The sequence below is a fragment of the Hipposideros armiger genome, unplaced genomic scaffold (assembly GCF_001890085.2).
Source record: "Hipposideros armiger isolate ML-2016 unplaced genomic scaffold, ASM189008v1 scaffold_457, whole genome shotgun sequence".
Classification (NCBI taxonomy): Eukaryota; Metazoa; Chordata; class Mammalia; order Chiroptera; family Hipposideridae; genus Hipposideros; species Hipposideros armiger.
The window spans coordinates 1,559,573-1,585,500 of NW_017731807.1; the positions used below are offsets into that span (position 1 = coordinate 1,559,573).

At 46.0% G+C, this 25,928-nt stretch overlaps 1 protein-coding gene across 1 annotated transcript in view; it reads right to left on the minus strand.

Annotated features, from left to right (window-relative positions):
- Positions 1-25,928, minus strand: part of DNAH2 (dynein axonemal heavy chain 2) — a 111,966-nt gene that overhangs the window by 9,449 nt on the left and 76,589 nt on the right. Inside the window, exons 46-74 of the mRNA XM_019665911.1 lie at positions 25,631-25,735; positions 24,691-24,879; positions 24,408-24,493; positions 24,139-24,269; positions 23,835-23,984; positions 23,310-23,477; positions 22,887-23,047; positions 22,484-22,623; positions 21,196-21,328; positions 20,947-21,086; positions 19,426-19,636; positions 19,093-19,209; positions 18,780-18,921; positions 17,914-18,083; positions 17,623-17,739; positions 8,956-9,120; positions 8,276-8,401; positions 7,991-8,139; positions 7,851-7,917; positions 7,555-7,705; positions 7,171-7,319; positions 6,850-6,983; positions 6,562-6,706; positions 6,214-6,413; positions 4,155-4,281; positions 2,488-2,674; positions 2,137-2,285; positions 1,801-1,984; positions 1,376-1,566 (exon numbers count right to left, since the gene is read on the minus strand). Of these exons, the coding sequence (XP_019521456.1) occupies positions 1,376-1,566; positions 1,801-1,984; positions 2,137-2,285; positions 2,488-2,674; positions 4,155-4,281; positions 6,214-6,413; positions 6,562-6,706; positions 6,850-6,983; positions 7,171-7,319; positions 7,555-7,705; positions 7,851-7,917; positions 7,991-8,139; positions 8,276-8,401; positions 8,956-9,120; positions 17,623-17,739; positions 17,914-18,083; positions 18,780-18,921; positions 19,093-19,209; positions 19,426-19,636; positions 20,947-21,086; positions 21,196-21,328; positions 22,484-22,623; positions 22,887-23,047; positions 23,310-23,477; positions 23,835-23,984; positions 24,139-24,269; positions 24,408-24,493; positions 24,691-24,879; positions 25,631-25,735 (4,284 nt within the window). The remainder of the gene's footprint in view (positions 1-1,375; positions 1,567-1,800; positions 1,985-2,136; positions 2,286-2,487; positions 2,675-4,154; positions 4,282-6,213; positions 6,414-6,561; positions 6,707-6,849; positions 6,984-7,170; positions 7,320-7,554; positions 7,706-7,850; positions 7,918-7,990; positions 8,140-8,275; positions 8,402-8,955; positions 9,121-17,622; positions 17,740-17,913; positions 18,084-18,779; positions 18,922-19,092; positions 19,210-19,425; positions 19,637-20,946; positions 21,087-21,195; positions 21,329-22,483; positions 22,624-22,886; positions 23,048-23,309; positions 23,478-23,834; positions 23,985-24,138; positions 24,270-24,407; positions 24,494-24,690; positions 24,880-25,630; positions 25,736-25,928) is intronic.

Sequence of the window (25,928 nt, forward strand, 5' to 3'; positions counted from 1 at the left end):
ATGAAGTGGGCGGGCATCGGGAGGCCACTATGGCACGGGGCAAGCACTATGGGCAGTCTATCTGAAGTGTACCTGGCGTATAAGACGATCCCCCACTTGGAGGCATATTTTTCAGGGCCAAAAAATCGTCTTATACGCCGGCAAATACGGTACTTATTTGTTGAGCATCTACTATATACAGGTGCCTGTGCTAGTCATAGGATATGAAAACTGGTGAAAGAAAAAAGAACTCTGCCCTCGTGGAGCTTACAATCTAGAGCGGACAGATATTAATGAGAATCACACGAATACATATAAAATTGCTGCAGTGGTAAGGACCAGAAGGAGTGGTAAATGTTTTATGAGATGTTGACCTAGACATGGAGGTCAGAGGCTTCCTGAGACTAGAAGGGGCAAAGGGTGCGGGGGAGGAGAAAAGAAGAGAGAGCAGCATGTATAAAAGCCTTGGCACAAGAGAATACAGGGTCTACTGAGGAAGAACAACAAAAAGATTTAAAAATTAATGGTGTAGGTAGAGCAAAGAAAGTAAAGGGGAGGATAGCAATGGATGAAGCTGGGGAGGTGCCCACTGGGATACACAGGCCATGGTAATAAGGGTTTTGGTCTTGAATAAAAGTAATGAAAAGCTACTAAAATAGTTTAAGTAGGGAGTAAGTGGGTGGGATGTAGCAACATGATCAGATTTTTTTTAAATAAAAAAGATGGACTATTGTGATTTGAGACAACATAGATAGATCTTGAGAGTACTATGCTAAGTAAATTAAGTCAGATGGAAAAGGACATGAACTGTATGATTTCATTCATATATGGAATATAAAACAAAAACAAACAAATGAGCAAATATAAAAACAAACTCATAGATACAGACAGATTTTTAACAGATCAGTATTATTGTATTCAATTGTGACCTTGTAATACGGAGATAAAAGTTTCAATAAAATTTGGAGGGAAGGAAGGAGAAAAGAGCTGGGAGTCCAGCAAGTGTGACATTAGGGAGAGAATGTAAAGAAATGTTGGGAGGCTAGAAGCCTCTGTGGACTAGTTATTTACTCTTCAGTGATCAGTTTCCTATCTGTAAAATGGGTTAATAGTACTTACCTGACTGTGTGTGTGTGTGTGTGTGTGTGTATTAAATGAATTAAGAAATGTAAAGAAGTTAGAACAATGCCTGGAACATAACACTGAGGAGATGTTAGATATTACTAATATATTCTAAGAGTTCGGCACAAAGAGGTGAGAAATGAGGTGGAATTGTTTAGAGACAATAGAATAAAAAAAGCATGCTCTTGTTAAGGTTAAGGCATCTCTGATGCTAGCAGGAGGAAAGGTTGACCAGATGGCATGGTTGATGTTGGCTATCTACAGTCGCCCATACCTTTGGTGGTTCTGTGGTCATCTTGATGCTGGCTTGCAAGATTGAGATTGGGAAGTCGGGGTGGGGGCTAGAGCTGAGCCAGAGGCGGAAGGAAGGGTGAGGATCCTCCACCTGCAGTTGCTCCACCAGTTTGTCCAGATTAGGCATCCAAGACAGTGACAGGTGGCAGTTAGCCAGGAACACCCAATGTCCTGCAAGGAGATGCTGGATTCAGTGGTACCCATTCCTTAAGGCCCCTCTGTCACCACACTTTCCACCTGATGGTGTGTGTGTGAGGAGGGAGGCATCCAAATGCTCAGGTCTGCCATTCCTTGGGCCTTCTGGAGAAGTGGGAGCTGCAGTTATGGTAATGCGATTGAGGTTGGAGGTTCTGGGGAGTAGACAAGGGCCAAAAATAGGGATAAAAGAACAGGAATAACACTGACCCTGAATCACACCCTCTCGAAGGAGCCGAGCAGCAATGGGGGCCTGGCCCTGGCCCAAGGACAGGGCATGGAAACGCTGGGCCATGCCTGTGTTCTCTGCCAGCTGGAGCAGGGCACTGGTGGGGTCCACACCAGGGGACAGGATGAATACCAGTGGAGTTCGTGGGGTTGAATCCTCTATCACCTGCCAGAAACACAGGGTATGGCCTCAGGCAGAAGGCCCCATAACACAAGTGGGAGAAAGAGATTGAGGAAATGCATATGGTAGATTGGAATGGGGAGAGGGAGGCAGGAAGGACCCAGGGGTCGTGTGGGCAAAGAAACCAAGCCACTGACCAACTTCATGTTTAGTACAGGCGGCTCAATGAAGCGGGAACCAAGGTTGGAGACGATGAAAGAAGTAACACAGAATGCCACGCGGTCCTGCCTTAGGGAGCGAACAATCAGCATCCGCTGCATTTCATTGCAGGCATTCTCCCACTCACCTGGGGATGAGATGAGTAGTTGCAGGGAAAGCCTGGGAGAGCAGGGAATGTAAAAAAAGGGCACCTGCAGGGAATGCTGCTAGGAGGCAGATGCACTAAGGGGAACTTAGAAGGGGGATGAAAAATAAAAGGAAGGGCAAGCACACTGGCTGAATGGAGAGAAGGAGAAAGGTAGGAGAGGGAGGCTCAGACGCCTGGGCACCTGGCAGCATAGCCTTTTCCGGGGTGGCGTTGGTATACCACAGGTGCCAGTCACGAGGATACTGTTCGAAGGAGTTCATGAGTCCATGGAAGTTGGTCAGTTTGTCTAACTCTGTGATGTTATCCCAGTAGGCATCTGCGAGCCAACTAGTACATGGGTTATCCATTTGGCCTTCCCGATCCAGGACCTGGGGGGAAGGAGAAAGAGATTGACCCAGAACACTTGCAAAGAAGAGTTACCTTTTTTATTTTAAACATGGGAAATCCAAGATGAGTCTTGCATGAAACAGAATGAAAAAGTGAATAAAGGCATCTGAGATGGATTGGAATCCATTTTTATTCGGGAAATAAATGTGGGGATCTAAGTCTCTCAACTGTGCTGCGATACCACAGTTCAAATTTAAGGAGCTGGCGCCCTCTGGTGGTTGTCTGGTAGTAATGTCTCTTACCATAATAGCAATTGATGGCCTCACCTTTCAAAGAAGCTCAAACTATTTAATAGTTCTTTCACTTATTTACTCTCTTTAACAAATATTTATTGTTCACAAACTATCAATTGTTTTAAACAAAAAATGCAAATATCTTTGCCCTTAAGGAGCTTATTTTCCAACATGGGAGGGCAAATAATGAACCAAAACATAACAAACAAGTAAATTATCTAGTATGTTAAAGATGGCAGTGCCATGGAAAAATAGAATAAGTTAAGGAGGACATGGGAGGTTGGGAGTGCTGGGGGTAGTTTGAAGTATTAAATAAGAAAGTCAACCAGGTCTCAGTGAAGTGAGATTTGAATCAAGTCTTGGAGGAGGGGAGAGAGAGGCCCAATGACACCTGGGGGAATAGTTTTCTGGCAGAAGGAATAGCCAATGCAAAGGTCCTAAGGTGGGATATGCCTGCAAGAGCCACGAGACCTGTGCAGCTGGAGTGGATTCAGTGAGGAGCTGGGCAGTGGCAGATTACATCAGTGAAGGGGCATCCATTTTAAAAGAATCTCTCTTGTCCCTGTGTTGAGAGATCAGGGGCAGGGAAGCATTGGGAGGCTATTGCTAAAATCCAAATGAGAGGTGAAGTGAAGGTGGCAAAAGAAATGAAACTGCTGTTCAAGAGGGTAGGAGAATTACTGGCCCAGGGAAATGTGGTATTGTTGTCTGGCAGTTTCAGAGACCCACTGAGGTTCATGATGGTGGATTTAAAGTCAGTCCAGTGAATGTGGGTGTGTTTTTCTCCAGTAATGTTCAGCTACATGGGCCACACAAGAACAGGAGAGCTGAATCTAACCAGAGTGGTAGTTTTGCCAAGCAAACACAACACGAGTGAGGGAGAAGGGGTTGAAGTGCTTGCAAGGGACACAGTATCAGGGTGACCATGGAATTCAGGCTGGGAAAGAAGTAGCTTGAGAAGCAGTGAAAGAGTGGCAAGATCATGTCAACCATTAGATCATAGGTAAGAGGGGCCCCAAAGCCCTGTGTATAATGTGAGCAAGGGGGCACATGGCAAGTCACCTCCACAGCCCCAGGGAGCTCACCATATACCTGCTCCTGGAAATTCTCCTCAGCTCACTTGATGGAGCCTTGAGCCTTACCCTCTGGGTCTGGAGTCCTCTTCATACTCAACCCCACTCCCAGCCTTGACTACCCCACACTCAGATGTGTCCTCTGCCCAACTCACCACACCCCCACGTAGAAAGAAGTTGTACTCATCCATGTTGAGCTTGCCAGAAGTCTCCAGAATTTTGGCACACATCTGAAAACTGAACAGTAGCTTGTGGCGCTCAAAAAGGGTGCGGCAGGTGTACCTGGAAGAAGGAGACAGGGAGGGTGGAGAAGGCAGGACACTCAACATGAATGCTTACTTAGCGAAGATCATACAATCAGAGTCCTACATAGAAGGACCCTCATCAGCATCTAATTCAAACCTCCCGTAAACAGCCAAACACTCAAGGACCTAGAGAGAACATGTGATTTTCTCAGAATTCACTGCTAAAATCAGTCATTCATTTCCATTAAAAAACACCCAACATTGATTGGACCCCTACTATGTGCCAGGCACTCTGCCAACTCCTGAAAACACAAAGATGAATAACCCACAGTCTCTGTCCTAAAGGAAGTCAGGTAGTGTGGGAAGAACAGACGAGAGAGGACACTGATTATGCTACCCTGTGATGAGTCTTGTGCAGGGCACCCAGGGGCACCCAGAATGCCTGGTGGACACAGGGGAAGTTCCTGAGAGTTGCCGCCCCCAGGTGCAGCGAAGTTATCAAGTGATATAGAAGAGGAAGAGAAGGGAGGACTCCAGGGAGAACTCAGAGAGGATGCAAAAGCAGGGATCAGAGGGTGGGAGGAAGCAAGCATGGAGGGCAGGCGGCGGTGCTTGGACATCTGGTGTACGGTGGGGAAAGGAGAGGCAGGTGGAGGCCAGGTCACAGAGGGCTCTGTGGGCCTCCCGAAGAGTTTAGGCCTGGAGTAGCATGGTCAAATTTGTGTATTTTGAAAGCTCACTCTGGCAGCTGCAGGTGGACAGATTGGAGAGGGACAAAGAGGTAGGATGACCTGTTAAGAGATGCTTGTGAAATTCAGAAAGAAAGATCATGAAATCCTGAACTAAAGTGCAGTCATAGTAGTGGAGATAATAAGGAGGGAACAGTTTGCAGAAAGGTTTATAAGCAAAACCTGGTGACTGATCTGAGAGGCAGAGAGAGAGAAGAGTCAAGAATTTCCACTCTCACGCTTGGGTGACTGGCAAGTGGATGTTGGTGCCATTCAGGGTTGAGGGTAGATAATGAGTTTGATCTGAAACAAGCTGAACTTGAGGGGTCTGTGGACTGTCCAGATAGAGAAGTCAAGTTTCTTCCTGCTCAGAGTGTGACCCACAGACCAGAAGCAGCAGCATCACCTGGAAGCATGTTAGACATGCAGACCCTCAGGCCCCACCCCCAACCTACTGACTCCGAATCTGTATTTTTTTTAAAATACTTTTTTAAAAACATTTTTATTGGGGAATTAGGGGATGGGAACAGCGCTGGGGAATTGGGAGAAGGGGAACAGACAAGTTGCTGTCGTTTTCTTCTTCAGTCTAGTTGTGGAGGACGCTGCTTCACTGGCCCAAGTTGGCACCATCATTGCGCTCTTCCCAGGCGAGGCAGATCAGTTGCCGGCTTCCGGACGGCCGCTCACAGCGGCTGCTGGCCGCTCACGCTGGCTGCTGGCTACACACGGTAGCCCATGGCAACCCACTGCAGCAGGGGCTGCAGCCTACACCGTCGCCAGCGACTCACGGCATCCCAGCTCCAGGTTGAGCTGTTGTTCAGCATCTTAGCTGTGGAGGGCAGTGTCACTGTCCCTCATATGTGGGATCCGAACCGGGGCCCTCTGGCGTCCCAAGCCAGCCCTTAACCAACGCGCCACTCGGCCGGCCCCCAAATCTGTATTTAACATGATTCCCTGTGCTTTATAGGCAAGTGACCATTTGAGAAGCGCTGGTATAGTAGACAGTTATATATACAAGTCTAATGCTCAAGGAAAAGCTAAAGATATAAAACTGGAAATAGCCCACAGGTGATGGTTAGATTATGACAATGGATGAGCTACCCAAGGAAGGTATATGGGGAGGAAATCAGGGGGCCCAAGATGTGACTTGGGAAAACACTAAGGCAGAAGTAGCAAGAAGGGTCAGCATTAGAGCCTGCCACTTGGCCTCCTGCCTAGAGCACATGGGAAGAACCTCAGACCTGTAGACAGCGTAGGTGTGGTATTCATTCAGGTAGTCAATACGGTCCTCCAGCTTGTTGCTGCGATGGCTCTTGTCAATGCTGAGGATAAAGAGGCTGATGTAGGCATCCAGAGAGAATTGGTACATGGGGTCGATGTGGCCCATATCGTTGAGCACGAAGAACAGGACCGATGCCCGCTGGGCACAAGGGCGATAAGCCTGAAGAGGAGGGGGGGGGGAGTCAGGGCCACAGAAGGGCCTGGCAAGAGGCAGGGGCTCAGGGAGGAAAGGGGCTTTAAGACAGCATAATTGGAGTTGCATCTTGATGGCTAACGGGGGGGCTGGGCTGGAGGGCACAGGTGTTCACCTCTCTGGCCAAGTCAATGTTGATCTCTGTGGTTTCACTGATCTCCAGCTGCTCGGTCACCTCAGTGGCAGTAATCTTGGAGGTCTGAAGGGCATTCACCAGCTGCAGGTCATCTAGCAGGGAGCCCGTGGCTTCGTTCAGCAGCCTGAAGGGAAGACAAGAAGTACATGGATGGAGGGGTTAGGAGTACTGGGTTGGGGGGGCAGGGATTCCATCAGCCCGCTGGGGTGCTAGTTGTCCCTGCTACTAGACCAGTGGAAGGGTGGGACAGAGGATGCAAAGTCTCACCGAAGGATCTCATCCTCCAGCTCCTTGAGCTTCCTCTTGCCAGCAGCAATATTGATGACTAGTGAATCCTTCTGCTCCTCCAGCTCAGGGCGCTCCTTCCGGACCACAATGCCCAGTAGTTGGGCCTCCAGGCCCTGGAAGCACCAGGACTCATGGTGAAAATCTCACTCCAGCGACTGTCACTCTTTTCAGCCTTTTACACCTCCCAAGCCCAGGATCTCTAGCTACCCAACACAATCGCAGACTTTTTGTAGATCCTGCTGAACTCTACAGCCCTGCCTGCTTTACCCTAGTTCAGTCTAGGCATCAGCCCCCACCCACCTGTTCTTTGACTGCAAAGTTGACAATAGTGGTCTTGGCTGAGGTCTCAGGGCTGTAGTGGGGGTTGGAGAGCTTGGTGGTGATGTAGAAACGGAAATTAGTATTGTATTCCACCTCCTTATCTCCAACGTGCATCAGCAACCGACCACCTGTACACACAGGAGGGTCAAGGACAAGGACTCCATGTGACCAGGTTCCCCAATCGGCATCCAGTGGCAGTGACTCAGACTGCCCTAATAGCCACAGCCTAGGGCTGCCTGAACAGAAGGACAGGTAAGTAGAGGACACAGTCCAAGGGCCAGCCCTTTCCTCCCCAGTGTCCTACTTGGCTGGTTTCTAGGATTTGTCACACTGTCCAAACCCACAATAAGACTGGACCCTAACCTATTTGAGCTACAGATTTGTTGAGCACAGGGTTGAGTGTGGGGTCCAGATATTCCTGCACGTTCTGGAGCAGCACTGGGTATCCAAACTGGATGGCCTTTTCCAGGATTCGAAGGTAATCTCTCATCTGCAGATCAATAATCTGGAGGCCCTAGAGAGCAAGGGGAAAAGATGGAAGAAATACTGAGGAATTCAAAGAAAAAAATGGCCCCAGAGGAGGAGGACCTCAGGAAGAGACAGGCTTGGGAAGAGATTCCAAGGGGACAAAAGCAGCACCCCCCTCCCCAGCCTTATACCTGGTTTCCTTCCATGTTCTTTATCCACTTCTGGGCCTGGGCCTGAGGATCAATCATTAGGGCCCACCTGAAGAAGGAAATGTCCGTCAAAAAACAGGTTCTGCCCTTACTCTTCCTTGTGTTCCCAGCAGCATCCTTACCTGTTGCCATGGGTGACAATGATGCCATTCTCAGTGGAGAAGGCATCTGAGGGCAACCCTTGGATGTTCCAGTCCCGCACTTTGGTAGGATTGGACAGGAAGTTAGCGAAGGTGAAGCGAGGTGAGCAAGGAACCTGAAACTCCCGAATCTGGGTAGGGAAGAGTCCCAAATTTCACCCTGGAGATCTGAGCCCAGCACCTCCTGCCCTTTCCCAATAACTCTTCTTACTCCCAAAGGGCCTGGTCTCAGAGCCCAAGATCTCACTCATCATGCTGGAGCCTCACCTTCCTGATCCAGATCTGGTTGACAATTTCATCCCGATAGTTGGTCAGGAAGGGTCCCAAGTAGGACAGGAAGGCAGCTGCTAGGAGACAGTCGCCCACCAGGTAGCCCAGGTCCTCCTCCAGGCCCTGAAAGACCGTAGGGGAGGTGTAAGCCTGCCTGGGCCCCCAGCATTGGGAAACACTTGGAATGCTTTGAAGGCATTTTCCCCTGGACGCTATCTAGATCAAAGAATTTCTTTTCCTCTCCTAACTCTTTGTGCCCTGAGAACTCTAACTTGGTTCTAATTATTTTTTAGTTCCCATCTTGGACAGCAATTCTGTTTACATTCCGGTGATAAGGCCTAAGCTTTTCATGAAGCCAGGAGCTCACTGAAGGTAGAGACAAGATGCCTCATGACTGTTTCTATCTGGTCAGTGTGCTATATAAAGGGTCCTCGTGTGTGCTTTCTAGCCCCACCTCAACACGGAAGCAGATCTCTAATGATACAAAACTCTTCCCTTCCACGCTTCTCACCAAATGTGAGGAAGGGGAGGGGAAAAACTCCCATTCCCCATTCTTGGATGTCCCTACACCCAGGTATCCCCATTTTTCCTGACTATTCCTCAACCTAAAGGGGATGGGAGCTCTTAGAACTAGTGGGCAAAGAGGAAGGAGAGCCAGGTGGTACAACTTATCTCACCTTTACTGTCTCCTCCCATCGGGCCTTCTCGCCAGCCAACCCAGACACCAACATCCCGGCTCGCTCCAGCTTCAGCTCCATTTCTTCAGACTTCTTGCGAAGCTCCTCCTTCTGTGCCAGCTTCTCATCATACTGTTTCTTCAGCATCTCCAGTTTCTCAGCCACCTGTGGGGAATCAGAATACAGGGCTTGAGGCCAGACTGTTCTGAGTTCAAATAACCAATCTGCTATTTTGTGGCTGTATGACCTTGGGTAAATTGATCTCTTTGAGCCTCAGTTTCCTCATGGGCAAAATAAGAATTATAACACCTACCCTATAGGGTGTTGTAAGGAGAAAACAAGATAAAATATGTGTGATAAGATGAATTTTTCTTTCCCTTCCCTCCACCACTCTTTCCTTGAGCCTGGAAACTACTTAGTAATGAAACTCAAGGCTGGGTAGGAGACCACCTCTTGTGGCATAATAAACCACACAAGGTATGCTGGCAAGAGAGGATCAGGTAGCACAAACATGACTGCCACTCCATGCCAGAGGTCATACCTAAGGTGGGACCATGGGAGAAGAAAAAGCTAGAAACGAACTCAGAAACTGCTGGACGGAGGAAGAGGGAGTCCACTCAAGGTAAAGGTCCTGGTCCAAGGTCACATATCAGAGATGGGAACCTGGGAAGAGCTTTGCCTACTAGAGAAGCCTCCCTCAATTCATTGCCACCCTATGGGCTCTGTTGAGGTTGGAATATATCACTCAAATCTGAAGTAGATAACTGAATGAGCCTCTTCCACGGCCCCATATGTGTGCCTGACTGGTGAACAATAATTGTGTCTGGGTACACACTGTCACCTGTCCTTTTCATGATAAAGTATATGAGGTTAGCATTACACTAAGTGCCTGGCACATAATATGCACATCATAAACATTAGTTCCCTATCCTGCTGCCATCCCCACTGGAAGAGGCAGCCTGCAAAAGTACAAAGTGTTCAGATCCTTGCCCTACTTTACTGAGTGAGCTTCATCTGGTTGTTGAAGGATAAATGTGGATTGTAGCACAATGCCTAGCACAGAGTAAGCAAGCAGTACCTGGGCCCAACCACTGAGGCTGATGGTATAGATAACTCTCTAAGAAATAGTCTTTAAAGCAAGTGGAGGTTCAAAATGTCATCTTCGAGTTACAGAACAGCTTATATAGGTCAACCAGTGGTAGTAATCTGTTAGAAGGTATTAACGTCTAAAGAAAGACAGTGTCACTCAGAAAGGGCGTGGTCAGCTGGGTCACCCAGAGGAAACTCTGGCTAGGGGATAGGGGCACCCTGGCACCCTCACGTGTGGGTTGGGTTTAATTTCAATGGAAGCCATGTATCTTTGCCGTATGACACCTGTCATCAGGTTCACGTGGCCTCCTTCCTGCACTGAGTCCTGATCATCAGCAACACTAATTATAATTTGGCTTCCCATGGAGATTTGTCTGTGGGGAGGCAGCCAGCCACTTGATGGTTATATATTTCCTTATTTATCTTGCCTGTGGTGTTGTCTTCATGGTTTTTATTTTTTATACAAGAAATATTCATATATGCACAGGGTTAAAACCCTAAGTAATGTAATAAAAGGAGGTATAATTGAAAAACAATAGTCCTCCACCCCATCTTTTCCACTTCCAGTCCCATTCTTCAGTACCAAATTATTCTTTAACTATGGTTTTCTTATTTCTTCTGGTAGTTAACTCCATATCTCTGATATTATGCTTATGCCACTATTTTTTTTTAAAGATTTTATTGGGGAATTGGGGGAGGGGAACAGCGCTGGGGAATCGGGGGAAGGGGAACAGACAAGTTGCTGTTGTTTTGTTCTTCAGTCTAGTTGTGGAGGTTGTTTGCTTCACTGGCCCAAGCTGGTACCATCATTGCACTCTTTCCGGGTGAGGCAGATCAGTCGCCGGCCTCTGGACGGCCGCTCACGGCGGCTGCTGGCCGCTCACGTTGGCTGCAGGCTACACATGGTAGCTTAGGGCAGCCCACTACAGCAGGGGACTGCAGCCTACACCATCACCAGCGACCCACTGCAGCCCAGCTCCAGGTCGAGCTGTTGTTCAGCATCTTAGCTGTAGAGGGCAGTGTCACTGGCCCCATATGTGGGATCCGAAACGGGGCCCTCTGGCATCCCAAGCCAGTTCTTAACCAACGCGCCACTTGGCCGGCCCTTATGCCACTAATTTTAATATATATTAATCTTTTGCAGTTTTTAAATTGTTGCAATTTTAATCTTTTTAATTAAAAATTATGAAAAATTTAAAACCTAGGAAAAAGAATAATATAATACCTATATTATATTATACTATCACATAGATTTAACAGTTGCTGACCTTTTGCTGTATTTATTTCATCTACTTGTTTTTCTGCCAAAGTACCTTAAATTACAAACTCATGAAATTACAAGCCTAAATACTTCATAATACATCTCTCTCTCTAAAAAAAAGGACATTCCCCCCCATAACACCATTACTACACCTAACATCTTTGTCTTTTTCAAAATTTTTTTCTTTTTTTGAATAGTGAATCAACATTCAAAAGGAAAAGCATATACAGTGAATGATCTGCTTTCCTCCCACTCTTGACCCAGTTCTCAGCCCCCAGCCCCTGCCTGAGAGGGAACCACTATCACCAATTTCTTGTGTAGCTTTCTAGACAGAGCTCATGCACATAGTCCATTAATTATAGAGAAAATACAAGCACTGTAAAGGTAGGGCATTGTTCACCACTGAATCCTTACACCTAGAATAGTGCCCAGCACATAATAAATATTTCCTGAATGGATGAATTTTTTCATAAAAATAAATGGTAACATACAACAACACTGTTCTCTACTATTTTTTACTTGTCTCCAAATCGGTTCTTGTTGAGCTGCCTCATTCTTTTTAAAAGCTGCAAAATAACCTTGTGTATGATTGAACCATTTTTCTATAACAAGTCTCCTACTGGTAGACATTTGTGTCTTTCCAATATTTTCTATTATTAATGCTGTAATGAATGTCCTCGTAGGGGCATAAGCACATCTTAATGCTATTTCTTTTTTATTTAAATTTTGTTTACTTTGTGAATAAGCAACTTAAAAATTCAAAAGGCATAGGGCATGAGAAGTCTTCTTCCCAACTCTGCTCCATCCACCCAGGTCCCTCCTCAAGGTAGCCAATGTGACCTGTTTCTTGAATATCTTTCCAGGGACATTCTCTACATGTACAGGTGTATTCTACACTGCTGTTTCCTGGTTTATCAATTCCAGACTCTTTCTACTGACTTTATGCCATGATAAATGAAGAGTTAATCCCTATACCTCCACACCACCATCCCTTTCTCTCTACTCCCAATAGTTTTAGTTCTTCTAGTTACCCTTATAACTTTAAATAACATATTGAACCCTCGCTTTATAACATCTACTACAAACACATTGTGCCTGATCTTTCTTTCACCTCCCCCACCTGCATCCACCTCCCAACATTTTTAGCTATGCTTTTATTTTTACATTGTCAAGGTTGATAACATCCCCACTCAGAAGCCACAAACAGTCTTCTGTTCTTTGCCTTTACGTTGATTATAAAGGTCGAATGCCATAAACAGCACCAATGTAATTATGATCTGGACTGGTGAGCTGCTTGTGGCTGAGGCACGTTCTACTAGGTCACTGTGCATGCCGAACTGGTTGTTAAATATTTTCCTGTTACACCTGATTGTGTGTTTTTTCTTTCAGAAATTCCTACTGGTTGGATTGTTGCTCTTATACCGCTCTTGCTTTTTCTGTTTTTGCTTTGTTTTTGTATTATATTCCTTGACTCTTTCTTCGCATCCTTCTATTGAATGTTATACTTTGATCATTTTTAAATTTGCCAGAATTCTTTCTTTTTCTGTTTGAATTTTTTCTCTTACAATCCTAGCTTTGTTTTGTGAATGTCATTTCTTCCTTAATCACTCTTTTATGATACCAATTTTTGGATTAGGTTTGCTTTTCAAGTTCTTCATTGTAGTCTGAATTATCTCTGTTTAGTTTTTCTTCTGGGGTCATGTTTTGCCCGATCTGATTGGTGAAATTGGGAAGAATAAACTGGGAATGCTCAACTGAGCTCAGGCCCTTTCCTTTTAGGGGTGAACACAAGTTCCACTCTGCCTGCCCCAGCAACGCCAAAAACTGGGTAAGTCTGTCTGAATATGGGGTCACTACTAGTGGAACCACTCACCCACAGATGTCAGCCACATTCTTCAACTTAGTCTTTAAAGGTGATATTTTGGCCTTTTGTTTTCTTAGTTTGTTTAGAACCCAGGCATAGAACAAGGCTGCTAGTTCTTGTATCCACTGAAGAATATATTTGCAGACCAGAAAACCCATTAAGAAGCTTTGGGTGGGGTTTGGGGTTTCCTGTGCAGACTGTAAGGTGTGGACAGGTGTTTTGACTTAGGTGATTTGTAGAGGCTCATGTTAGGCCCAGTGTGGTTGACTTTTAATTGCTGTCACCTGGGTGAAAGACTTTAAGCTGACCCTGCATTATTTTGACCTTGGCAGATGACTGGCTTTGTCCATAGGTGAATGGCTGTTTAAACAGAGGCAGGACTGTTTAAAGCAGGGCAGCTTCAAGGAAACAGGGGTTGGGCAAAAAAAAGATGTGGGCTGCAAGGATGGCCTTAACTAAGAGTAGGTGGGGGTCTCAGGATAAAGGCTGCTATAGTTACAACTCAGAAATGGCCTGATATTACTGACTAGGCTGAAGTGGGGTTAGATCATTTTTAGGCACTGATAGACATAACATTAGATTTGCAACTTTTAAACTGGCAAGGTATTAGGTTTTGTGTATACTATAGATTTTCGCTTTAAATGGTTATTGCCAGGCCAAGGTAGACAGCACTGGATCAGCTGTCCTGTTATTCAATTTTCTACTCCAGGCTAAGGAGGCAATTGTGGTGGCACTAATTTGAAATCCATGTAGCTTGTCCAAAGGCTTATGAAATGGAAATACTCCATTTTGGCTGAGATTCTAGGTGATACAGTTAGAGTAGTAGGCATGCAGGTATTATTACCTAAACCTTAAGGGAACATCCCTGAACAACTTGGGAGATTCAAAAGGGAGGGAAGCCAGGTCTTGAGACACAAATGGCAGAAGACTTATTCTCCACAAGGCCCTGGGGCACAGGCTTCAGAAGCATCAACAGCAGCTTCAGTTCAGGAATCTTCTGGAGGTAATTTTCTAGTTAGAATAACAATGGGGACAAGGTAAAAACCTTCCCAAAGAGGTAGTCTTCATAGACCTCAGAAATTCCACAAAGAGAGGCAGCAATACTAGCCACTGTAGAAAAGGACTGTCCATACCTGATCATAACACAGAGCAGGTAACCCTGAGCTCAAGATGGGAACTTAAATTAAAACGATATACATGGGGTTACCATTTGGGTGATGAAAAGTCTTGGACCTAGATAGTGGTGATGGCGGCACAACATGGTGAATGCACTTAAAGACACTGACTTGTTCACTTTAAAATGGTTACAATGTGCATTTTATCACAATAACCCCCCTCCAAAACAGAAGATATACATATGTGGATTTCCAATACCCCCAACACAGCAAATACTTATTGGCTGCATTATATCTCTTATGTTAATCTATTGCTGGAGGTTTCTCCCAGTTTAAGTTCACGGGTCATGGTTTCCAGATAACTGACATTCTGGTGAAGCTAAAAAGATTTTCTCCATGTATCCTCATTTCTGAAAATACCAATGAGTTTCTACTCTGGCCTTTGGGGCAATAATGACTGGTTTCTGGGAACATAATTGTACCTGGAAGTCCTGTGTGTCTTTTTAGCTCCTTGAATTCTTTTTTATTTTCAAGTGATGCTCATGAGAGACTTGATTTTGAACTAGTATAGCCTCTGAAGTCCTACAGGAACCACATCCATTTCCAGTGAGTGACAGCCCAGACTATAACATAAGGAAACTGAGACCCAGATCCTGAGAACCCCTCAGCTGAGACTGGGCAGAATAAGAAATTGGGGAGGATGGATTGGGGACTTTAAGAATCTTGGCTTCTAGATTTTTAACTCACGAAAGCAAGATAATTTTATTTCAGGTTTTAATTTATTTGCACTTTAGTTTGCAAAGAGATTTAATCTTTGAAATTTAATTTCTCCCTGGGGTTTATATTCAAATTTGTGGAATTTCTATGTATTGCTATTACTGTAACATTTTAATGCTGTCATTTAATCTCACTGCATAACTTCTAATATACTATTTTGGACAATGTGACATATTTGGAGTGGGAAACAGACAAAAAAGTGAATTCTCAACCCTGAGTATACAATTGCCTTGAAGTAGATTAAAATTCTGTTCTGACCCATTTCGGAGCCTTCTGGGGCAATTTCTAAGCTGGTGGACCATAACCCTTGCTGCATGTCAGAATCCAGCCTGTGGAAAATATATTTTCAGGGCCCCTAACAAGTGAATAATGGTTAAAACGCTCCAGTCAGGCTTTGGATTGATATGCAATATAGTTGGGTTCGGGGTCTCTTTTCAGACCTTGGGAGCCTAGAGCTATGTACAGACTTTCCTACCTCTGGCTGGCTCTGACAGGGAAGCTTTCAAAATGCTGATTTCCAGACTCTGAGTACCAGAGATTCGTACTTAGATGGCCTGGGGTGGAGCCCAGCATCAGCACCATGCCCTCTGCAAGTGGGTGGATAAGTGTGCCTAGTTTCAAGGTTCTGTTAAAACGTGCATTTGGGGGGCAGCCGGTTAGCTCAGTTGGTTAGAACGCAGTGCTTATAACACCAAGGTTGCCGGTTTGACCCCCACATGGGCCACGAGATGCACCCTCCAAAACTAGATTGAAACAACTATTTGACTTGGAGCTGATGGGTCCTGGAAAAACACACTGTAACACACTGTTCCCCAATAAAAAAATAATAAAAAGGTGCATTTGGCTTTTATACATCACTGCCTTTATCAGTAACAAAAGAGAAATTCCAGTTCCCTGTCTGCTTACCCTTATCAATTAGGAGTTCTCAAGGGGCCTAACTTTGGGTGCTCTGTAAATGTTTGTCAAAGTGTCAAAGTGACAACTGTTTGTCAATGTCAAAGTGCATGACATTGTTGGCAGCTGACCCCCGAGTTCCCATTTTTCACATGTGAAGGAAACAACCCCTAATTATTTGGCCCAGGATGATTCATCCAGGGGTGAGAAAACTTTCCAAATGGGTCACCACACCTGTGATTATCCACACTTGAAAAACAGAGAGTAAAAGAGGGAAGGTTTCGTGAGAGGTTGGGAGGCTACAATGGCTGCAGGGATGGGGTAACGGAGGAACGTATGCACACAGAAGCCCACTTGCCCCAGCTGGGTTAATTCTGCACAAACAGAATCAGAAGAGGCCTTAAGGGCAGCTTCACTCCTGACAGTAAAGATGCTGCAGCAAGAAAAGACCAGATGAACCATGGTGGCAATGGGATTGAAGTCAGGAAATGTGGGTTTTAGCCCAGGTCTGTCAGTAATGAGCAAGTCACTTAATCTCACTAAACCTCGAGCTCTTCATCTGATTTGACGAGATCAGACCCGGCTGTTCTCCATAGTTGGTTTTGGTTAAAACATTTTGAAACAGTATGACCAGCTTCAGTTATATAAAATTCTTAAACTTCTATGTAATTAAAGACAGCACCAACAAAGTGAAGACCAAAGATCAAAAAATTGAAAACAATGAATACATCCATCAAAAGGAAATGGTTAAATAAGTGATGGTATAGCCATTCACTGGAATAGCATTCAGTGGTAAAAAGGAAGCAGAAACTTGTTAAGTACCAAAATGGAACAATCTTCAACATATAGGTAAATAAGATAGGAAGGTGCAGAACAATGTGTATAATGTAAAAAATCAAATAAAAGCATAGAGCACCCCAGATGGATAAACAAGATTTTGTAATATTGGTAGCTTTCAAGAGAGGGAAGCTGGTGGCTAGAAAGCAGAAGGTGGGAGGCAACCTTCTTACTGGATATTCTTTTGTACCTTTTGAATTTCAAGCCATGTGATTGTATTACCTATTAAATTTATAGAAAAAATTAAATGATAGACTAGAAGAATTTTGAACTCTTAGTAGTAGCATTTTACCTTCTGCCTTATTTAAGAGTTATTTGTGCACATACCAAATACCTTCTGGGTTGTCTAGCCTGCTCATAATAAATAACCACTCTGCTCAAAGATGACCTGTCCCCCCAAGTATTTGCTCAGACACCCACACATTCTTCCTTGTCCACAGCAGTGATGTTGACACTCTTGCCCTATTCCGTCCTATCCCCCCTGCCAGCGAAGACCGATCTGCCACACAGATTTCGTCAGTTAACATCTCAGGGCCCATCTCCAAAGGCCACGACAGAGATGGCCAGCTCCCAAGTCATCTTGCCAAGGGCTCCTCGGGGACAGTGCCCTCTGTGCCTTTGTAACCTTTTGCAATCAGCTTAGCTTTCTGAGCCAGAGGCAGTCCATCTAAACAGGGAATAGCATGAGAGTCAGACAGGACTAGAAGGGCGAGGGGACAGGACTAGAAGGGATAGGGGGGAAAAATTAGATGGGAAGAGATGAATGGTCACAAAGCATCCTGGAAATTAGGAAGAGGGGCCACTGCAGAAAGGACTGGCATCAGGCTTACCTCCCGCAGCTTCTCCTGGGCTTCAGCCAGTGCTGCTTGCTTCTCCTGAAGTTGGGCCAACGCAGCATTCATTCGGATCCGCTTGGGCTCCACCACCCGATACAGCCGCCCGTACATCTGCACAGAGACACCCAGGCTGTGGGGTTGCCCACCCACCCATTCACCCGCCAGCCATTCTTCCTTCCCACCTGGGTCTTCCATCCCCCCAGCTTTCTCCTGTGTGCATTGCCCTCTTCACAGGCCTGCCTCTGCTCCACCACCCCACCACCCCCGCACCCCACCACTGCTTACCTCCATGGCCCGTACCCACATGCAGAGGGACTTGGCAGCAAGGGAGACACGGCCGATGATGTCAGGCTGGAAGTCGGGCTGGGCACAGTAGGCCCCGATCTTCTTCAGAACCTTATCTGATATGTTGTCTTTATCAAAGTTGATCAGTGATTTAATGAAGTTCTGTTCCCCTGTGGGATGAAAATTGGGGGCCTCAGCCAGAAGGCCTAACCACCCACTCTGTGTCCAGGTTTCACCTTCACTGCTTAGGCATAGCCATGTTTCTCCTGGGCTCAGTTCCCAAGGCCAGAATATCTGACTTCCACCCGAATTCCTTCCGCTGACCTTGCTCTTTTCTCTAGAACCTCGAAGTCCCCAGGGCCCTCCACAATCTTCCCAGCCTCATCTCCCATCACTTACCTTGAACACTCTCACCTGAACCACCCCATACATCACTTTTTCAGGCTTGCAGGTTATATTGTCTCAAGGGAACTCAAAGCAGACAAAAACCACAAGAATAAAACAGAAAGACTCTTGTTTTCCATTTTCTGATTCTTGTCCTTTTTAGGGGGAGGATGGGGGGGCAGGCGGCAAAGGCATCCCTGCCCTTGGAGTATGAGATATATTTCTATATCTTTATTACAATTTCTCCCCCCCTAGCCCCCGGTTTTCTTTTGCTTAAATTAAGATGAGTCGTTTTTCTGTTACTTATAACCAAAGAATATTAACTGATATTTGTCTTTTCTTTCCTACTAGGCTCTATGTTCTTAAGAGTCAGTACAATGCCTCATTCATTTCTGTCTCTCAGAGTGCCTGACACACAGCAAATGATTAATAATAAATGTTAAGTGAATTGATGTTAATTATCTCTTGGTCCTCTAGCTTACCTAGCTGCCTCTTGGCCTCTGCCCACGTGGGCTCATTGCCTCGAAGAATCATGACTGCCTGCATTACTATCTCCACTTGGGCAGGGGGCCGTCCATAAGACTTGATCTCTCCTATATCCTTCTTGTTCAGAGACTCCAGGGCCTGGGAAAAGGGATTTACTTAGGAAGCAGCAGGAGTTAACTCAGGGTGCAAGACAGGTCCTTCATGGAGACAGGACCCAGCTGAGGTACCCCCTCTTCCCACAACCCCAGGGACTTTGAGGACAAAGAAGCCCAGCCCCATTCCCTTCCCTGGGCCTTCCCACTGTGATACCCGCATGGCCTCTTCCAGGGCTGGCAATGCCTCTTCTAGATCCTTCTGGGCATTGTCAGCCAGTGCTTTGCACTTCACTTCCTCAATTGCAATCTTCTCACTATTGGCTGTGACGGCCTTGGAATAAAAAGAGGAAGAAGGTTTTGTCTTCACCTTGGACAAAGGTGGGGGTGACAGTGTTGGTGTTAAGGAGGAAAGATAAAGGTAAAGAAAATTTGAGGAGTGGAATGTGCATCCCCTGATGCAGTAACTGATGGGGCCCTGGAAGCCTCTGCCCAGTGGATGCTGATACTAGGTGGGCATGAGGGGCAGAACGATTGTGGATCCCCCCACCTTCTGCTGCTCATCTGCTTCCCGCTTCTGCTGCACAATGATGACCAGGTATTCCTCACACTGTTTCTGGAACTCAGCCACCTTTTTCTTGGCATCCTCCAGCTCCAGTGACATCACTTCCACCTTTTCTCTTGTTTCATCAATCTTAAACAATCCTGTCCGCAGCTTATTGGCCTGGTCAAACAGTTCCTGCCGCTTCTCTGCCAGCAACCTGGGGGACAAAGTAGAATACGGTGCCTGGAGAGGCTGGGCTCCTAGAAAGGAAAGTGCCCTAGAAAGTCTCCCTTCCCAGTATGTCTCAGGTCCCTGTATTCCTTTCTGTTGCCACCATTACCCTTGTCAGTTTTTTATCATTTCCTGCCTGGATGGATCATTTCCAACTGCTTCCTAATTTGTCTTGGTGCTTCCAGACTCTCATCTCTCTGATTTATTCTACACACGACTGTCAATATCAGCTTGCTAGACACTGTTTTCATCACACCACTTCCCTACTTGAGAATCTTCCACTGTTCCCTACTGTGTAGCAGGCAGGGGTGCTGCAGTGAAACAAAAAACACAAACCTGTCCTAAGGGGGTGGCCGTCCCTTGTCTCCAGCCTATCTTTTTCATGTGGGAATGAATGTGGGCTCAGCATTGCCAAAATTTCTGATTTTTAGAGAGAAGCTAGAAATCTGGATTTTTCTTAGGCTCCCAAGTTTTAATTGTTGGTGACTCATTCAAAAAGTTTTAACATTATACAAGCCCCCCCAAAAAATGTCTATGCAGGATTTTTTTCCAGACAAAATAGGAAAATGATTTACAGGGCTTAGCATGATGACCAGCAAATAGTAAATAGACTGTAAGCCTATGACCCAAGGAAGGCAAAGACTTAATTTTGTTTACTGGTATATTGTGAGTATCTAGAATAGTGCCTGGCACAAAGTAGATCGGCTCAAAAAATGCATATTAAATAAATAAATGTTAACTATTATTATTATTACCAATAGCTTTTTCTTCATCTTGATTAAAATATTGAGTCCAATAAATGAGGTTGGTTTTTTTTTACATTTCTCTTATATCCTTCAAAGCAAATTATTTTTGTGTTATGCACATCAAAAAGATACAACTTAATGAATAAATATATAATTGTTGGGAATGGTGGAAAGTCTAGAAATGTTAAAAGTAGAGAGTAGAGGACTGAGTGTGTATACCATGGGTATATATGGCAGTGTCATCATTGTGTTGTGGTTGGAAAAAGAAACATCATTCCAAAAAAATAAAGACAGAAAGAGTGCGGAGAGGGGTCATTGCCAGAGGGCTCTAGAGATCGCCACACCCCCTAAAAGGCCCATCCCTCTTTTATTAACTTCTTGGGCAAAATTAAGACCCCTTCCATCTCTGCCATTCCACATCAGAACCTGGGTCCTTGAGCCAGTTCCCTTGGCTAGCTCCTGGATATTTTCCATTATATCATTTCCCCAATTGTACTCAAAAGACACCAAGCTCCCTGGCCCTCCACATCCCCTACTCTTTTCTTCATACTTCTTATATCCAGACACAAGTTCCAGGTAGTTGGTGGGTGTGACGTAGTTGTGTCTTCGCAGTTCCAGCAGCATCTTCTGAGAATACTGAGCCACTGACCAGTGCATGGTGACAAAGATCTTGGCCACCTTCCTGTGGATCTGAGGCCAATGGATAAAGGATGTAGGACAGAGAGAATGAAGGAAGACCGAGAACAGAAATGGAGGAAAGCTCAGGGGGTGCAGAAAAAGATGGGGACGAGGGTCTCACATTCTCCTGAGTTCCCAGGTCCACTCCCATAAGATACTTTTCAGCCACCTCTAGCAGGGCCTCACTGGGCCACTCCGAGAACCAGTTGATGGTTGTGCAGTTCACCAAGGCTGGGTATTGACGGATCCAGTTCCTGGTGAAGGGTTTTAAGAGGCAGTTAAGTCCATTCACGGACTCAGCCTCCAACTACTGGCTTTGTCTCAGGTCCACAGGCTTTCCAGGAGCCTAAGTGCCCCATCCTCATACTCCTGTATCTCCTTGTCCAGATTCTGCTTCCCTCAGAACTAGTTCACTATAGTATTTAGAAAGAGGTCCTGGGATCAGAAAGACCTGGTTGCGCATCTGCTAGGTGTGGATCTTGGGCAAGTGATCTAACCTTTTGAACATCACTTTCCTCATCTCTAAAATGGGAATAACAAAACTAACTAGAGTTATTAGGGACTCAGTGAGGTGACACAGGTAAAATACTTAGTACAACACCTGGTACATGGTAAATATACCATATATCATAACTATAAAAAAAATAAACAAAACGGTAACCCAAATTGCCTCTCCGTGTAAGTTCTCTGTCCTACTCCTACTTTCTGATTCCCTTAAAAATCTAGCCATACAAAGAATGGACAAACAACATGTGATTTATACATACAATTGAATATTATTCAGCCTTAAAAAGGAAGGAAATGCTGGCATATGCTACAATACGGATGAACCTTGAGGACATGATGCTAAATGAACTAAGCAAGTCACAAAAAGACAAATGCTGTATGATTCTACTTATATGAGAAACCTAGAGTGGTCACATATAGAAATAGAAAATAGAATGGTAGTTGCTAGGGGCTGGGGGGTGGAGGAAATGGGGAGTTATTCAGCGGGTATAGTTTCAGTTCTGCAAGATGAGAAAGTTCTAGAGATGTGTGTACAACAATGAATATGCTTAACACTACTGCGCTGTACACTTAAAAATGGTTAATATGGTAAATTTTATGTTATGTGTTTCTTACCACAATTAAAACTTTAAAAACAACTCCCCTCCCCCCACCTCCCCCCAACATACACACAAAACAATCTAGTCATACTAAAAGGGAGTGGACAACTCCTCTGTAAGTAGCAGGAGCTTCCTGAAAGAAGGCCAGGTCTATGGAAAGGAGATGGGGTGTTCAGGATATAGACACTAGCCCATGGGACCACTCACAGAAGGCATGGGAGGCCAAAAGAGGGGAGGAGGACCCCTGTGGAGAGTGCTGGGCTACCACAGAGAGGGAGAGAGAAGGCTATAAACAGGAGTTACCTGAAGGGGTCGCCCACAGGGCTGAGGCAGAGAACGATGTGCAGGTTGTTGCGCACGCGCTCAATGAGGTAGGCAAAGAGGCTATCTGAGGACTCCGACACCTGCTCTGCTCGGGCCTGCTCTATGATGTGCGTCTGAATCTGCACAGAAGCCACAGAGTCAGAGGGTGGCAGTTTCAATGGCAGAACCAGAGGGGGCAGCAGGTGAGGCTGAGCTGACAAGGTATGGGTTTTAAAGCAGCTCCACCCAATAGGGTCCCTTGAGGGAAGAGGACCAGCTCTTCCACCTAATGGGGGGATGGACACAGGGGGTTTCACAGTAATATATTCTGGAATCTGCTTCTTCAGGTGTTAGTCAGGAAGTCCAAAGAACCAACTGGTCGAGGGCATGGAAGGAATCATACCTCTTCAAATTCATCAGTCTTGTAGAGATTAGGGACCTCGCCTGAGCTGAGGATGTTGTTAATGTCCTCTAGGAATGATTCATCAGCAATCTGGGTGTCCACAAAAAGGAAGGACGTGGCCTTGAGTTCTACTCCAGCCTGGTGGTACAGACGCTTGATATCTGGGTCAGATAAGGGAAGGAGAAAGAGGGGACTGACAGACTCTTCAGATTCACTAGCCTGTCCTCTATTCCTCTCCTGAGATTTAGGCACCCTCACCCAGACTGCAACACACACACAACACCATGCTATACCCCACATGGGCCTGGCACGGCTCACTATCTGGCTTCCATCTCACCTCTCTCTTGTCATCACAGGAAGTTCAGCATCTGATCTTTCACTCCTAACCCCAAACCCACCCCTGTTTCAGAAACTCAGCTGTACCTTCTCGGAACTCCTGTTTCCGGTAATGTTTGGTGACTTCGATCTGGAAGGTGATGTACTCGCAGATGGATGAAGCCAAGCGGGCAAGACTCTGGCGCCCACTGCCCCCAATGCCCACCAAGAGCATGTTGCCCCGAGGTTGTCCAATAACCCGCACAATCCGTGTGACTGAGGGTTGAGGGTGGGGAATGAGGGCAATGAGTTGGCTGAGCAACCTCAGGGGACCTCCAGGCCCTAGGACTGGGATCCCTGAAACTGAAGTAGAGGGACCAAGAGGGGTGGGAAGAGGCTAAGGCCTGAAGCCCTGGTGGCAATTCAACTTTTAATCTCCACCATGTCTGTTAAACACAACTATCAAGGAAAAGCCCCACCCATTGCCACAAGGGCATCTGGGGCCAGGGAGGAAGGTAACTTCCAGGATTTGATTTGAAAGATTTGGGAGAGACCTGAGAAGGGATCTGTATTTCCTTGGAAATACCCCATAATTGGGACACTGAGAAGGGGGTGGGATTAGGGAGTGCTCACTGTGTTCAATAGCCTCTCGGAAGAGCACCAACTGCATTGGCACAACAGCAGGTGACAGATTGTATTCATTTAGAGCTGTTTCCATGGCTGTCTTCAGTGCTGTCAGATCAGTTAGGTCTTCATACACCTTGGGCTCCCTCAGGAAGTCCCCTGGGCCATGGGAAGAGGGGTCAGAACCTCAAACGCCTGGTTTTCCCCAGACTTCTGCAAAGGGCCCTAAGCATCAGGACTCCATGCCCTGACCCTCCTTCTAACCCATCTCCGAAGAGTCCCCAGCCTACAGTAGCCACAGCTCCCAGCTCACCAAAGATAGGAGAACGTTTGTTGGGACAAAGATTATGAAATGTGAGGTCAAAGAAGGAGCCAAGTTTGTCACTTAAGATGGCCACAAAGGCTTCCATGTCTGCCGCATCAACCAGTCGGTCAGAGAAGACTCTGTTGGGAGGGAGTTGAGATGAGATCTGGGAATAAGAAGGAGAATGGCCCTGGGGAAGGAAGCATCAGGGAGGGGTGGAGGCCGGACTTGGAGCAAGGCTGCAGAAGCCTGGATCTGGTGGGGCACAGGCATCTCACCTGAAACATTCATGGATCCAGAGCCTTGTGATACTGGACTTGGTGTCGTGGAAGTCCTTGTTGGCTCTAAGCATGCCCTGGAACACCTGGGGAAGGGGTGTGGCTAGTGGAATGGAGAGAGGGAAGAGATTCCCTCTAGAAATTTTAGTAAGGCCAGAGAATGAGGCATTCTAGGATGGAGGTGATTTGGGGTGTGTGGAATGCTACTGAGGCATGTGAGGAGAAGAGAATGCCTGTAAGGAGGCTGTGCTAGGCAAAAGGGGCAAGGTCAGACGAATTTCACCTTGGAGATGTCTCGAAGGTTGAAAAGGTAGTGGATCTTGGCAGGTGTGGGTAGGAAGCGCTGGACCACAGTGTTGTACACCTCTAAGGTGGCCTCAGTCACCACATTCCCAATGGGCTTCACCTCTTCCTCAAAGTCCTGAAGCTTCTGATTAATCATGGTGCCGAATATTCGGATGACCTGGGACTCCTAGAAACAGGCCCTCAGATTCACTTTCACAGGCTCCTGGCCTTTCAGCCAGGTCTGGGATGAGGGTGAGGTGAGTGAAGAAGCACTCGTCTTGGGGGCAGATTTTAAGGGGCACCAAAAACCCTCAGAAATCAAGAGAAATAACATTTTAATGCAATATTTAAAAATCAAAATTAATGCAAACTATCCATGATGAACAATATGAACATTCTAAATAAAGATCAGTATTATTGATTTTTCTTTTGGCCTCCGGTTCCAATATGGCTCAGCACAATACTGTGCCAATCTTATATTTATTTAAAGTTTTGGTATTTTGTTCATGAATTTTTGGCCTCAATTTTTAAAAAATATATTGCATTAAAACGTTATTTATCTTGATTACAGAATTTTGTTGGCACATCTGAGTGCCTCACTCATGTCATCCTAATTCTGGCATTGCTCTGAGCGCTCAGTCTTGTAGGATTTACTTTCCTTAGCTCATTTGGGCCCCCCTGCATTCTCCACCCACTGGGATGATAAGGCTTTACATTCCAGAGCCAGCAAGCTACACTTTCATCCTGTGGCACCCCTAGCTGAGGAGAAGCAAAGGCTCCTATGGCTAGCAGTCTCTCCTCCATATATTATAGCTCCATGTATGCAATTCTACTCAAGGGTTCCTTGGCCCCACTCCTTGATCTGCCCCCTCATTTTCTGGGACACAATTGGTTTTGCCTTCTACAGTACCCCCCCTACCAGCCCCATTTGCCCTCACTGTGGGAAAGGTCATGTTGATGATGTTGAAGCGACTCTGCAGCCTTGGGGAGATGACAGTCCGTCCACCCCCGGGAGGGCCCATTGCAGCCATCAGGAACATGTCCTGGAGAGCAAAGACAAGATGGGGCAGAGAGACAGGTGGGAAGAGGGGATGAGAGGAGGCACAGAAACAGGGAGGATGTGAAAGTAGCCAGGAGGAAGAGAGTACAAGAAGGGACAAATGAGAAGAGGGAAGGGGACAGAATGAGCAGGAAGAAACATGGAGTAATGGGGGCAGGGAAAGACGAAGAGAAGAA